Below are 14,188 nucleotides of genomic sequence, written 5' to 3'. Positions count from 1 at the left end.
AACAAAATGTGGAGAAGGTCAAGGGGTCTGAATACTTTCCGAAGGCACTTTATACAGTTGAAGTCGGAAGTTTACATACACTTAGGTTGGAGTCAATAAAACTTGTTTTTCAACCACTCCACAAATTTCTTGTTAACAAACTATAGTTTAAGTCATTTTTACAACAATTGTTTACAGACAGATAATTTCACTATCACAATTCCAGTGGATCAGAAGTTTACATACACTAAGTTAACAGCATGGAAAATTTCAGAAAATGTCATGGCTTTAGAAGCTTCTGATAGGCTAATTGACATAATTTGAGTCAATTGGAGGTGTACCTGTGGATGTATTTCAAGGCCTACCTTCAAAAATTGTAGACCTCCACAAGTCTGGTTCATCCTTGGGAGCAATTTCCAAACGCCTGAAGGTACCAACAATAGTACGCAAGTATAAACACCATGGGACCTCGCAGCTGTCATACCACTCAGGAATGAGACGCGTTCTGTCTCCTAGAGATGAACGTACTTTGGTGCGAAAAGTGCAAATCAATCCCAGAACAACAGCAAAGGACCTTGTGAAGAGATTCTGGAGGAAACAGGTACAAAAGTCTCTATATCCACAGTAAAAACGAGTCCTATATTGACATAACCTGAAAGGCCGCTCAGCAAGGAAGAAGCCACTGCTCCAAAACCGCCACTGGGAATGTGATGAAAGAAATAAAAGCTGAAAGAAATAATTCTCTACTATTATGACATTTCACATTCTTAAAATAAAGTGTTGATCCTAACTGACCTAAGACAGGGAATTTTTACTAGGATTAGATGTCAGGAATTGTGAAAAACTGAGTTCAAATGTATTTGGCTAAGGTGTACGTAAACTTCACACACAGAGAATTATAACGCAATACACAAAAATTTCAGATTTTACTGATTTACAATTCATAAGGAAATCCGTCAATTGGCTGTCCTTTAGGCTGTCGTAAATAAGAATTTGTTCTTAACTGACGTGCCTAGTTAAATGAAATAAATTCAGAAGTTTGGACACCTCATTCAAGGGTTTTTATTTTTACTATTTTCTACATTGTAGAAAAGACATCAAAAGTATGAAATAACACATATGGAATCATGTAGTACCAAAAAAACATTAAAGATTATTCAAAGTAGCCACCCACTTGGTGAACAGATGATCTATGCATGTGTGGTTCCCACCATGAAGCATGGAGGTGGTGATGTAATGCTGCTTTGCTGGTGACACTGTCAGTGATTTATTTAGAATTCAAGGCACACTTAACCAGTATGGCTACCACAGCATTCTGCAGCAATTAGCCATCCCATCTTGTTCACGCTTAGTTGGACTATCATTTGTTTTTCAACAGGACAATGACCCAACACACCTCCAGGCTGTGTAAGGGCTATTTGACCAATAAGGAGAGTGATGGACTGCTGCATCAGATGACCTGGCCTCCACAAGCACCCGACTGAAATCCAATTGAGATGGTTTGGGATGAGTTGGACCGTAGAGAGAAGAAAAAGCAGCCAACAAAGTGTTCAGCATTAGTGGGAATTCCTTCAAGACTTGGAAAAGCATTCCAGGTGAGGCTGGTTGAAAGAATGCAGAGTGTGCAAAGCCGTCATCAAGGCAAAGGGTGGCTACTTTGAAGAATCTAAAATATATTTAGATTTGTTTAACACTTAGTGTGTCTTCACTATTATTCTACAATGTCGAAAATAAAGTAAAATAAATAAAAACCCTTGAATTTGTAGGTGTCCAAACTTTAAACTGGTACTGTATATAGATGTGTATATATAATTTAACAAAGCTAACAGACTGAATTTCAATATCTGACCCCTCCGTGGAAAAACAATCTGTTCCAGTTTCCATTGCGAGGTTTTTAGTCTTCCCCTTTAAATTGCAATAGAAAGGGGCCCCTCAACATTGATTGACTGGGGTTAGAGGAATAAAAAGCCACGGATCTGGAGATGAAAAAGACGAGTATCAAGTTGATTTTGATTGGTCCAAATCACAGAAACTCCTCCAAATGTTACCACCTTCTAACACGGAAATATGGAAGAGATACAACCAAGAGAGGCGCGGTCTAAACTTGCAACCATTACAACAAACTAATGTTCTTATTTAAGCAACAATTAAGTACAAGCATATTAAGGTTGCAATATTGTAAAGAACAATCTAATGAATAATTAATTGTATGTGATTCATAATGACATAGGCTACAGAAAACAAGGTTTAGACATACATTTTGGAGCACCCTCTTGAAATTACCCATATTTCATTCGAGCATTGAGCGAACACCCTACACACTTTTGGGGCATTGAGTAATGGAAGTGAATGAGAGAAATTATATCCCCACATTACACATTAAAATAGCAAACTTGTAAACAATGTCACAATGTGCGGCATATGGATGCAGTGTCGAAAATGTGTATAAAATATACTTTTTGGCCTATACTGCTGTTAACGGTTTTAAATCATAGCAACATGTAAGCAAAGGTCCGTGTATGCTAGCTAATTTACATACGGGTCTGAATACCTACGTAAATAAGGTGTTGTTTACAGTTAAAGTCAGAAGTTTACATAAACCTTAGCCAAATACATTTAAACTCAGTTTCACATTTCCTGACATTTAATCCTAGTAACAATGACCTGTCAAAGGTCAGTTAGGATCACCACTTTATTTTAAGAAAGTAAAATGTCAGAATAATAGTAGAGAGAATTATTTATTTCAGCTTTTATTTCTTTCATCGCATTCCAAGTGGGTTGCCTTTAAATTGTTTAACTTGGGTCAAATGTTTCAGGTAGCCTTCCAAACTTCCCAAAATAAGTTGGGTGAATTTTGGCCCATTCCTCCTGACAGAGCTGGTGTAACTGAGTAAGGTGCTCGCACACGCTTTTTCAGTTCTGCCCACATATTTTCTATAGGATTGAGGTCAGGGCTTTGTGGTGGCCACTCCAATACCTTGACTTTGTTGTCCTGAAGCCATTTTGCCACATCTTTCAAAGTATGCTTGGGGTCATTTTCCATCTGGAAGACCCATTTGCGACCAAGCTTTAACTTCCTGACTGATGTCTTGAGATGTTGCTTCAATATATCCACAATTTTCCATCCACATAATTTTTCTCCCTCATGATGCCATCTATTTTGTATAGCGCACCAGTCCCTCCTGCAGCAAAGCACCCCCACAACATGATGATGCCACCCCCGTGCTTCACGGTTGGGGTGGTGTTCTTCGGCTTGCAAGCATCCCCATTTTTCCTCCAAACATAACGATGGTCATTATGGCCAAACAGTTCTATTTCATCAGACCAGAGAAAATTTGTCCAAAAAGTACAATCTTTGTCCCCATGTGCAGTTGCAAACCGTAGTCTGGCTTTTTTATGGAGGTTATGGAGCACTGGCTTCTTCCTTGCTGAGCGGCCTTTCAGGTTAAGTCGATAGAGGACTCGTTTTACTGTGGATATGGATACTTTTGTAACTGTTTCCTCCAGCATCTTCACAAGGTCCTTTGCTGTTGTTCTGTGATTGATTAGCACTTTTCGCACCAAAGTACATTCATCTCTAGGAGACAGAACGTGTCTCCTTCCTGAGCTGTATGACGGCTGCGTGGTCCCATGGTGTTTATACTTGTGTGCTATTGTTTGTACAGATAAATGTGGTACCTTCAAACGTTTGGAAATTGTTCCCAAGGATGAACCAGACTTGGTGGTCTACAATTTTTGAAGGTAGGCCTTGAAATACAGCCACAGGTACACTTCCAATTGACTCAAATTATGTCAATTAGCCTATCAGAAGCTTCTAAAGCCATGACATCATTTTCGGGAATTTTCCAAGCTGTTTAAAGGCACAGTCAACTTAGTGTATGTAAACGTCTGACCCACTGGAATTGTGATACAGTGAATTAAGTGAAATAATCTGTCTAAACAATTATTGGAAAAATGACTTGTCGTGCACACAGCAGATGTCCTAACTTACTTATCAAAACTATAGTTTGTTAACAAGAAATGTGCGGAGTGGTTGAAAAATGAGTTATGATTCCAATCGAAGTGTATGTAAACTTCCGACTTCATCTGTATATTTAATATATTTGCAAAAATATCTAAAAAAGTATTTTCACTTTGTCATTATGGGGTATTGTGTGGTATTGAGGGGTAAAAAAAACAATTGAAACCATTTAAGAATAAGTCTAACGTAACAAAATGTAGAAAAAGTCAAGGGGTCTGAATCCTTTCCGAATGCACTGCAAATATTTTGCCTTGCCCATTCACTTCTGAATTGCACACATACACAATCCATATCTAAATTGTCTCATTACTTTAAAATCCGTCTTTAACACATCACCTCCCCTTCATCTACACTTATAAAAGCAGATTTAACAAGTGACATCAATAAGGGATCATAGCTTTCATCTGGATTCACCTGGCCAGTCTCATGTTTTGTTAACTCAGTATACACATCACATAAAGTTGTCTAGATAAAAGCACCATACACAGAAGAATATAGACCATACATACAAAACCACACTCACATTACATCAGTCTAGATTTGTATGAAGCTCTTTTGATGGTGGACATGCTAGCTAGCTGTTGTGTGGATAAGTCCAACTTGTTCTAGAGCAATGGTCCAAAGAACTGCAGACTGCCTTGGAAGGCCATGGTTGTGCCAGCAGATGCAGGTCCCATTGGTCATAAGCTTTGGCTGCTGCTCTGGTGCACCCCCGGAGGATGGGTGAAGACTCCCACCTGAACTGGTCTGACATGTATTCAGCCAGTTTGTGCTGTCGCCTTGAAAACAATCACTAGGGTGTTATAATGGATACTGTCCGTCGGTGGTTTGATTCCAGATTTTTGCAGAAAAACTTTTGTCTTTATGTGTTCCCTCCGTGAATTCCCAGTCATGGTACGAGCAGCCCTGTTGATGATACCCTGTAGCTGGTTAAAACCTGTCTTATTGCACTGATGTAGGGTGGGAAGCCATACCGTGGCACAGTTGTCCAGGTGAGTTATCATGGTGGTAGTAGATTGTCAGGAGGCTGCCCTTGGAGACAAAGTCCCTTTACCTTTTTAGAGCGCCAAGCCCAGACAGACAAAAAACGTACAAACAAGTAAACTGCTTAAAGTACCTGGGGAAGAAGTTGGACCCACACCTACACTGGAATGAACATGCTGGCCTGGTCACAGGGACCAGGCCAGCATGTTCATTCCAGTGTAGGTGTGGGTCCAACTTCTTCCCCAGGTACTTTAAGCAGTTTACTTGTTTGTACGTTTTTTGTCTGTGTTATTGTAATAGATTTGGCTGCGTCTCATCTTTTGTGGGATGCCAAACAGAATTTCCTTGGTCTTATGAGGGTGTAGGGAGAGCTTGTTATTAGCGAACTAAGACGCTTCCCTGTTGATGTCGTTTGACACTGCCTCCTCACACTCCCTGGTGTATTTGCTGAGTAGTATAGGATTGTCTCATCTGCAATTATGTATGCAGCATTTCTCCAGCAGTGATGGAAAGTAATTTATGTAAATGCAGAACAGCAGGGATCCAAGCACATTCCCTTGTGGGACTCCATTCACCACAGGTACCTGGGCTAATTGCGTGCTCTGCAGTTTGTACTGACTTCTCCCCTTAAGTATGATGTGAATCACTTGATTGCAGTGCTGTCAGGCAGGGCTTCTTCTGGAGTGTGGTTTGGTGTAGTGTCAAAAGCTTCCTACAGATCCAAGAAGAGCGCTGCTGTGACCTGGCTGTTACAAGCCGACTTGATGTCCTCCACAACCTTTTGCACTGCTGTAGATGTGTATCTTTCTAAAGCAGCGTTGATAGGCTGTAAATAGGCCGTTGAGTGAGAAATAGTTGGCCACCCGTGTCTGCACCAGCCTTTACAACACTTTGGAGAGAGCACAAAGAACTGATACTGGACTGTAGTTGGCCACATCCGATCTATCCCGACTTGGTGTTATATAAGCCGTTTTCTATTGACATGGGATTTCCCCAATTGAGATTAACAGGTTGAGGATATGAGTCAGCTGACTCGCTATCACTGTGGCAGATTCCTTTAGAAGCCTGTAACGTTGTTAATGTTATTAAGCATGGATGAAGTGGTGATTAATGTATACAATTTAACTGTTCTTATGGATTTTCTAATAGTCCTTTCACAACTTGAAGAAATGCCTTTGCATTGATTTTGTTATTTTTAAGTCACTCGGATAGCTTATGCCGTGTTCTTATGCTATGGCAAAATGTGTAGAATTGCAGGAAATTTACTTTAAAACTGGAAAATGTTCTCTGCCTCAAGGCTAAATGTGTAGAATTGCAGGAAATGTGCTTTCAAACAGCAACATTTTGTCCTTGCGGCCAAGAGGGCATCCTCTAAAACTTTTGGTCGGAGGCTGCACCATCGAAGATGATAAGACTCAAAGACTAGCACTCAGGAGACAATACTTCCATTATGACTGGACATTAGATCAAAACAATAATGTTTTAAATCATAAAAAGCCACTAGATCCTAACTTTAAATGGCCGGATCAAATGAATTAAGATTCAAAGTTGATATTCACAAAGTTCATACAAATCAAGCAAGGCACTTTGTTAGGAGATCCAATTTGGCAGAACAATTCCACTGGCTGGGATCAAAAGTGTTCACAGGGACAAGAGGTTTCTGAAGTGAGGAAAATGCTCTTGATCAATTTCTGTTTAAAAAAACAGATACGCAGTGAATTGACATAGGCTTACTGAATGTCATTCATACAATCATGATACATGCATAACCCCAAATAAAATAGGAATACCGGTAAACCCATACTGGATCAAATGCATTACACTGTAACGTTAATACAGTTGATAACGTAGCTACCAGCAAATATGTATGTGGCGTCACTACCGTGTCAATATGGGTATACCGGTGTGGCACCGGTTGCCATCTACTACCCGGTTTAACTACGGCCTAGCTAGCTAGCTAAATAACGACAGTTAGCATTCCTTTTATGGATACCGGGGAGAAGGCCCAACTTAGTTAGCTAGGTTACTACTGTACCCAGCTAGTTTACATACGAGGTAGCAATAATATAGTTTTAGGATGATTAACAATTTACGTTTTGATTGCTACAAAATCTAGTCCACCCAAACCCTCTTACAAAATACTGCCTGACCCGAATAAAATAGTTAGCCAATATGTTAGCCGGATTTGCTAGTTATGAGTCTACAGCTGCTAATATGAATGTGGCTGACTAGTTAGCTAGCTACCGGTAAATTGAACAAAGCCGGTGAGGTGGCCTTCTAGAGTTAGCTAGCTAACGTTACGCCAACTCGTGAAATTGTGTCTAGATGGCCAGCTTTTCTGATCCCCACAAGCACAACAGTTAAAATGCATTGGCCAACAAAATTATCTGCAGTTTAGCGAATTTGACTAGCTAGCCATTTGAGCAGATTGTCAAACAACTATAGTAATATGTTAGCTAGCTAACGTAAGCTAACTAACTAACAAGCTAAATGTATCCTCCCTATTCTTCAAAACATCAGTCATTGACCCGCACCCAACCGCTCACCAATACATTACCTAAATGTTTCTCCCCCGAATACCTGACCAAGAGATGGCAGGGGTATTCTTGTCAATGAAGGATACTGAGGAGGCGGCAAGGTGTTCAGTTGAGGAGCGCCTGGGGCTCCCGACGGTAAAGACACCGAGGTCAGGGTAGCCCGCAGTTGGCTCGACGGAGACGGGCCAGTTCCAGGTCCACTTACTGCGACAGTGGCAGGTTTTGGGACTATTTTCGCCGGCAAACTCATTGCAAAAAAACAAACCAAGGAAAACAATACACTAATAAATACTGATACAAAATATATCTAGCTTTCATAAATATAGCAAGCGTTGAATATGATTGAAACAGGCCGCAAATCCTTTAGCCGACACTAGGGCTAGCTAGCTATTATAGCAACTCAGAATAGCTTTTTTTCATGGAAAGTCGCTGTTCGGGTCTGTGGTGCTATTCATGGGGACGGTGGGAGGTTTGCCTCCCTTGCCCGCCCGGGACCTCTGCAGATCCGTTTCAGTTCTTCCGAACACTATCACCGGCGTCTTTTCTCCTTCGATAATTTAACATTTGTTTTCAACGACTGATTTTTCTATAATCATTTTTTCCACGGAGATGGGAGACTTCGTCAACATGGCGTTCCGGCCGCTTCCAGTCCGGTAGGACAGATGATTCGGCTATTCTCGTCCAATTACGGGTATGTACGTCTTAACTACAGCTATCGAAAATGACGCTCATTTGTTGCATTCATGTGGCCAATTACCTATACTGACTGGCACATAGGCCTACATTCATGTATATTGAGTACTGCATTATTTTTGTTCTAAATAACTACGCTTTATATTTTTTTTAAAGAATGAATGTTATTTATTATTTTAACTGTAGTGGCTGTCTTGAAGTGTGTGTGTGTAAAATAAACTCCTGCTGTATGTATGGGGTCATTCTCAAGAACCACTCACTCAATATATAAAAATGTAATCAGGTTCAAGTACAGTCATCTGTACACATAATGATGGACCGATGGTGTATTTACTGCCAGAAGGCAGAAGTGAAGTTTGTATTAGATCGTACTGTACTCGGTACTATATTGTTTGTGTGCAGCGACATCTAGCGTTGATAACCACTATTAATTTACTTTTATTGTTTTGGAATACAACGGAGGCTCATCATTACGTTAAAGGTGTCGTTATGAAGCCTCAGATGGGCCATCGAAATAGATGGGTCATACAAAAGAATGGTGACACCATTTCTATGAGATAAGAACAATTAGAGAAGTAACGTCACAGAGAAGTCATGTCATGTATGACCAGACACAGAACGGTAAAACTAGGTTTGTTACGTGACTTGTTCAATGGTTAATATACTGAACAAAAATATCCACGCAACAATCAACACTTTAAAAGATTTTACGGAGTAACAGTTCATAGAAGGAAATCAGTCAATTGAAATAAATAAATTAGGCCCTAATTTATGGATTTGACATGACTGGGCAGGGGCACAGCCATGGGTGGGCAAAGGCTCATCCACTTAGGAACCAGGCCCACCCAACCAATCAGAATGAGTTTTTCCCCACAAAAGGGCTTTATTACAGACATACATATCCCACTCCCCTCAGGTGAAGAAGCTGGACGTGGAGGTCCTGGGTTGGCATGGTTACACATGATCTGCGATTGTTGGATGGACTGCCAAATTCTCTAAAATGACATTGAGGCAGCTTATGGTAGAGAAATTAACATCCAATTCTCTGGCAACAGCTCTGTTGGACATTCCTGCAGTCAGCATGCTCCCTCAAAACTTGGCATCTGTGACAAAGCTGCACATTTTAGAGTGGCCTTTCATTGTCCCCAGCACAAGGTGCACCTGTGTAAAGATCATGCGGTTTAATCACCATCTTGGGGCAGCAGCGTTGCCTAGTGGTTAGAGTGTTGGACTAGAAACCGAAAGGTTGCAAGATCGAATCCCCTAGCTGACAAGGTACAAATCTGTCGTTATGCCCCTGAACAAGGCTGTTCCTCGGCCGTCATTGAAAATAAGAATTTGTTCTTAACTGACTTGCCTAGTTAAATAAAGGTAAAATAAAACATTTAAATTGATATGCCTCACCTGTCAGGTGGATGGATTATCTTGGTAACAGAGAATTGCTAACTAACAGGGATGTAAACAAATTTATGCTCAACATTTGAAGGAAAAGCTTTTTGTGCATATGGAATATTTCTGGGATCTTTTAATTCAGCTTGTAAAAAAAAAAAAATGGGACCAACACTTTACATGCTGCGTTTATATTTTTTTCAGTACTTGCATTGTTAAATAAAGGTTAAACAGTACATCCCTGAGTTTCATGATGCTCTGAATGAATATTTGTTTAAATATGTCTCTTATATCAGGCATTTACCAATTATGTGAGGGTCACTTTCTAACAACACCACTACTGCATACACTGGAGACATTAACCCAAATCAGTGTTAGCTTTTGTTGATGCAGAAACAAGCTAGGCCTACACATTGGGCTTATCAATCATGTGCAATAATAAAATATGGCTTTTACAATCCACTTATGACAGTAACTTGTATTATACTGTAGATGTGATTGACCGTTTCCTCTGGATTATATCTCAATTCAAATCCAGGAATTGCAACTCGTCATTTTCTTTTGCAGTCAAGAAATATATAGTAACTGAAGACAGCAGAGGTGGGTTGATATAACTGATACAAACAACAAATAAATATCACTATAATGCATATGACAACTTCATAAAATCTGATTGAGAGAAGTTCCCATTAGTGTTCTCCTTTTTATAACCATTCCTTTGGTTTCCAGTGTTAAAATTGTCCCTCCATTAAGTGAACACGAAGGCACATTTTCAGAGTTCCATTGAGGAAAGAGAGGCTGATTTCTATAACAAATTTTCTTTATGAAGAGAGATGGATCTGGCTCAGCTTCAGTCCTCATCTCATTAAGGACACTGAGAAGTGTAGTGGGTAAGACAGCTGGATTTTCAGTGGTATCGAGACCAGTACTCTCCTTCCTTAGAGACTTTACCACTGCATCTATTTTTGCGCCATGTCCCCAGTGTCCATTTGGCCACCTGCCAGACCTACCTATGTGTAGCTAGGCATCACCAAAGCTTACACTTGTGTTTAGGGTTCATGGGAGCATCTGCCTTGCAGCCAAAGTGCTTGGAGAACTCATGGGAATTGGAGATGGTGCCAATAACTCGAAATCTTGACGGACTGTGTGGATCTGTGATGATGCCCTCATGCGAGCTTTCCGGAGTTCGAACTGAGCACCATACCTACACATAGCAGGAAGCACAGACACACATTATTAAGGACTTTAGAGTGAATAATCCTTCATTTACATTATCAATGTAATAGGTCATTCAAATTAATACATAATGTTGAAGGCGGGCATGCTAGAGAATGCATTACTAAATTTGCCACAGACATGGAGATACTGTAAGTGGCACAAACCTGGGCAAATCCAACAAAAAATAACTGATGATTAGTCATCCCTAGGGCAGGCAGAGTGGCCTCCTCTCCATTCTTTGCAATCCAGTTCACGTAAGCCTTCAAAGCAGACAAGGATCATGTTACAGGCAGCATGCATTTGTTCTCTATGGCGAGAGGATGTTTGAAATAAAAAAAATAAAAAAATATCTTTCTTGCCCTCAAACGTTCCAAATACTGTATTTTACATTGATGATTCTGAAACGTCTGCACATTTACTGTATGTGTGCTTGTAAATTGAATTGTCAAGTCTACTTTCCCCTTAGCCCACCCTAAACACCTCCCCATCATACAAACCTTGTAGGCAGCCTTCAGGCCACCATTGTCAGCTATGTTCTCTCCCAAGGTGTGTTTTCCATTAAGGGCTTCCTTGTTGATGCTGTAGTTACTGTACTGCTCCACCATACACTGGGTCTGCTTCTTAAAGGCCTCCACAGATGAGTTCTTCCACCAGGAGCGGAGGTTCCCATCCTTGTCGTACTCCCTCCCTTTAACATAAAGCAAAATATGCTTCAGAACGGGAGACCTAATTTGAAATCATAATGTGCCATATGTTTGATTGGTGGGATGCTTATGGGGTGTATGAGTGCGGACACAGTCCCCCACTACCACAAATTATGCAGTAGAGAATTCGAGGGATCAGCTCATCCAGAGTGCAATGGCCAAACCTCGCCCTGGGTGTGAACCTCCTTCGTGATCAAGGTGTCTCCCCTGCCAGGTACTGTAAGTGTACAGCCTAGCTATATTTCTAAAAAGAGAGTCTTAGTTTTTACCAAACTTCTATAGTCACAACATTTTATTCTGAGTCTCCCATATAAAGTAACAAGAGTTAACACACTACAACTTATATGAAAATACAAAGTCTTACCTTGGTCATCAAAAGCATGTGTCAACTCATGTCCCATAACTACACCAATCCCCCCAAAGTTCAGGGCCCTGGAAATGTATTCAACAGTTTAACAAAATCCTTTCAAGTAAATAAAAGCATGTTATAACAAAACAATTACATTCTGAGCTATGTGAAGACACTCAAGGAGACACCACACACACTGTATACAATTCACGCAAGTACAGCGTGCACACACACACAACTGTGGTGTACTTGTATTTTTGCCAGAGATGGGCCGGTATTAAAGGACTGAATAGGCTGAAAAGGGACCTACTTTGGCCATGAGCGGCTATAAAAAGGAGCTTGAAGGATTCCCGCAGGGAGCACCATCTCATTCTTGGTAGGATTATAGTATGCATTCACTGTAGGAGGGGTCATGCTCCACCTGTATATGCAAGACAAAATATATAAGACAGACATAGAACATAAATCTGAGATGAGGATGGTAACCAGTCGTTGACTCTCCCCTATCCCCTTAGCTAGGCTGTTGACTAGAGATCAGTGTGAAAGCATTAGAACCCTAAGCTGCTCTCTTACACTATGTAGTGAGAGAAAAAGATCAGTTCGGATGAGGGAAATTGGTTGCCAGGGAACATTTATGGGTGCCAGTACTATTCTACAGTGTCAGCAGAATGGGAATTTGTAACCGTCAGAGAATTTGACCTCTTCTTTGGAGAGGCGAGCACTCACTGATCTCTGTTGGGGGTTTTCCTTAACTGGTCCGCAGTCACTCTGGCAGAGAAGTTGTAGTACTGCATGACATTTTGAAAATACAGGTCAGACACCACCTCAAACTGAGAGAGAGGGGAATCAGGTTAGAAGGCGAAAGAGGTTCACACACAAGCAATTCAAACAGGAGATACTGTAAGATTGGCAACCCTCCCCAGAACCAGGGTGTCTTACAATAAGACAACATCAATGAGTTGGGTCTTTTAATCAACATATGAAACATGGACTTCATAATATAGAAGTATGCATATTCAATGTAATTACATATTTACCTACATCATTGAACACTTTGTCAAGCTCCTTGGGGTCCATTATGAATTTTGGATATCCAACCATGTTGTAAATGGCTTCAGCCTATAACAGAGCAGATGAGGTGAATTGAGACAGATGCTTACACCAGATGGCACTGCAGAGTTCTGTTTCACTAACTGATTATAAAGCAATAAGGACTATGTTTTCTGTGTCCTGTCTGGCAATCTCTTATGGAATACAATGGAAATCCTATCGCTGCTACATACCTTATGTTAGTTATAAGGAAATAAACTTTTCCAAAGTTGCTAATCTGTGTAATGACAAGTCCCTCACCCCAGCAGTGGAACACTTTCTACAAGTTAGTCAAAGCAACCCATCTCTCCCACCTTCTCTCTGGCTGCCTTTTTGGTCCCCTGATCCATCCAGTCCACATACTTCAGGCTGTCCTCAAATGCCCATTTGATCTCAGAGACCATATCTTCTGCCTGATAGAAATATAGGGAAAAGGAAAGGCTTGTCAAAATCTCACCCAGGGGCAGTTCACAGTGTAGGTAGGTGTGTAGGCGATACCTTGAAACACTTACAATGGCCTTGCTGTCCTCAGCAAAAGTGGCTTTGACAAAGAGGGCCCCGAGAGCAAAGCCGAGGGCACTGTCTGTGTCACTGACGCACAGCTTCCAGCGTGGGGTGCAGCTCTGAAACATCACACCAAGCACATGAGAACTATGACACCAAACCACCTACACACAAGATAGCACTGTCTCTCAGACTTAAACACTGCATGATACTAACGTAGTATCAACCCAGTCTAACTGTATTAGCTTTTAAAATGCTCCTCAAGCATGGAATAAGTATTAAAGTGTTGGTTTTTCTTTTGAAGTAAACAATATTTCCTTGGAATCCATAATCTTGCGGCTATGACTTGGAGGTAAAGTCAGGCCTTTATCAGAGTGTGGGGAGACAGCACGTTCCCCTCTAAAAGGGCCGACTGTTGTTTTTGTGAGACTCTCCGAGATTGGCAATAGGACAGCCCTCTCGCCCAACTTCCCCTCGATTACAGGGAATATTAGAATCAAACAGACTGCAGACAGAGGAAGGGGGAAAGGGAGAGGTCAACAGAGTGGAAACGGGTGAGTGAGAGAACAAGAGATACGAGTAGAGACAGGGAAAACAATGACAGTGAGTGATGGGTAGAAAGGGAGGGGTGCTAAAAGTGTAGTTTAGAGGGTCTCAGGAATTGTGCACACACTCCCCAGGATGAGAATGCTCTTGGTATGTTCTGACAGTGTGACTCCAG

At 41.0% G+C, this 14,188-nt stretch overlaps 2 protein-coding genes and 1 pseudogene across 21 annotated transcripts in view; all 3 read right to left on the bottom strand.

Moving 5' to 3' along the window:
- Nucleotides 1–8,217, bottom strand: part of LOC110494450 (eukaryotic translation initiation factor 4 gamma 3) — a 73,642-nt gene extending 65,425 nt beyond the window's left edge. For all 13 annotated transcript variants that reach the window (XM_036950503.1, XM_021569507.2, XM_036950506.1 and 10 more), the window contains exon 1: nucleotides 7,608–8,217. In XM_036950503.1, coding sequence (XP_036806398.1) covers nucleotides 7,608–7,771 — 164 coding nt within the window. In that variant the 5' untranslated portion in view covers nucleotides 7,772–8,217. The remainder of the gene's footprint in view (nucleotides 1–7,607) is intronic.
- Nucleotides 8,218–9,719: 1,502 nt separating this feature from the next.
- LOC110494448 (endothelin-converting enzyme 1) overlaps nucleotides 9,720–14,188 on the bottom strand; it is a 43,763-nt gene continuing 39,294 nt past the window's right edge. For 6 of the 8 annotated variants that reach the window (XM_021569493.2, XM_021569495.2, XM_021569490.2 and 3 more), the window contains 9 exons: nucleotides 13,476–13,586; nucleotides 13,278–13,376; nucleotides 12,916–12,993; nucleotides 12,601–12,704; nucleotides 12,185–12,295; nucleotides 11,890–11,957; nucleotides 11,319–11,509; nucleotides 10,986–11,081; nucleotides 9,720–10,807 (listed from right to left, as the gene is read on the bottom strand). In XM_021569493.2, coding sequence (XP_021425168.1) covers nucleotides 10,631–10,807; nucleotides 10,986–11,081; nucleotides 11,319–11,509; nucleotides 11,890–11,957; nucleotides 12,185–12,295; nucleotides 12,601–12,704; nucleotides 12,916–12,993; nucleotides 13,278–13,376; nucleotides 13,476–13,586 — 1,035 coding nt within the window. In that variant the 3' untranslated portion in view covers nucleotides 9,720–10,630. The other 2 variants (XR_005037056.1, XM_021569496.2) reach the window with 2 other exon arrangements.
- Nucleotides 11,595–11,748, bottom strand: LOC118940544 (annotated as a pseudogene).

The sequence above is a fragment of the Oncorhynchus mykiss genome, chromosome 17 (genome assembly GCF_013265735.2).
Source record: "Oncorhynchus mykiss isolate Arlee chromosome 17, USDA_OmykA_1.1, whole genome shotgun sequence".
Classification (NCBI taxonomy): domain Eukaryota; kingdom Metazoa; phylum Chordata; class Actinopteri; order Salmoniformes; family Salmonidae; genus Oncorhynchus; species Oncorhynchus mykiss.
The sequence above is the reverse complement of the archived record's forward strand: the minus strand, read 5'-3'. Positions and strand labels throughout refer to the sequence as shown.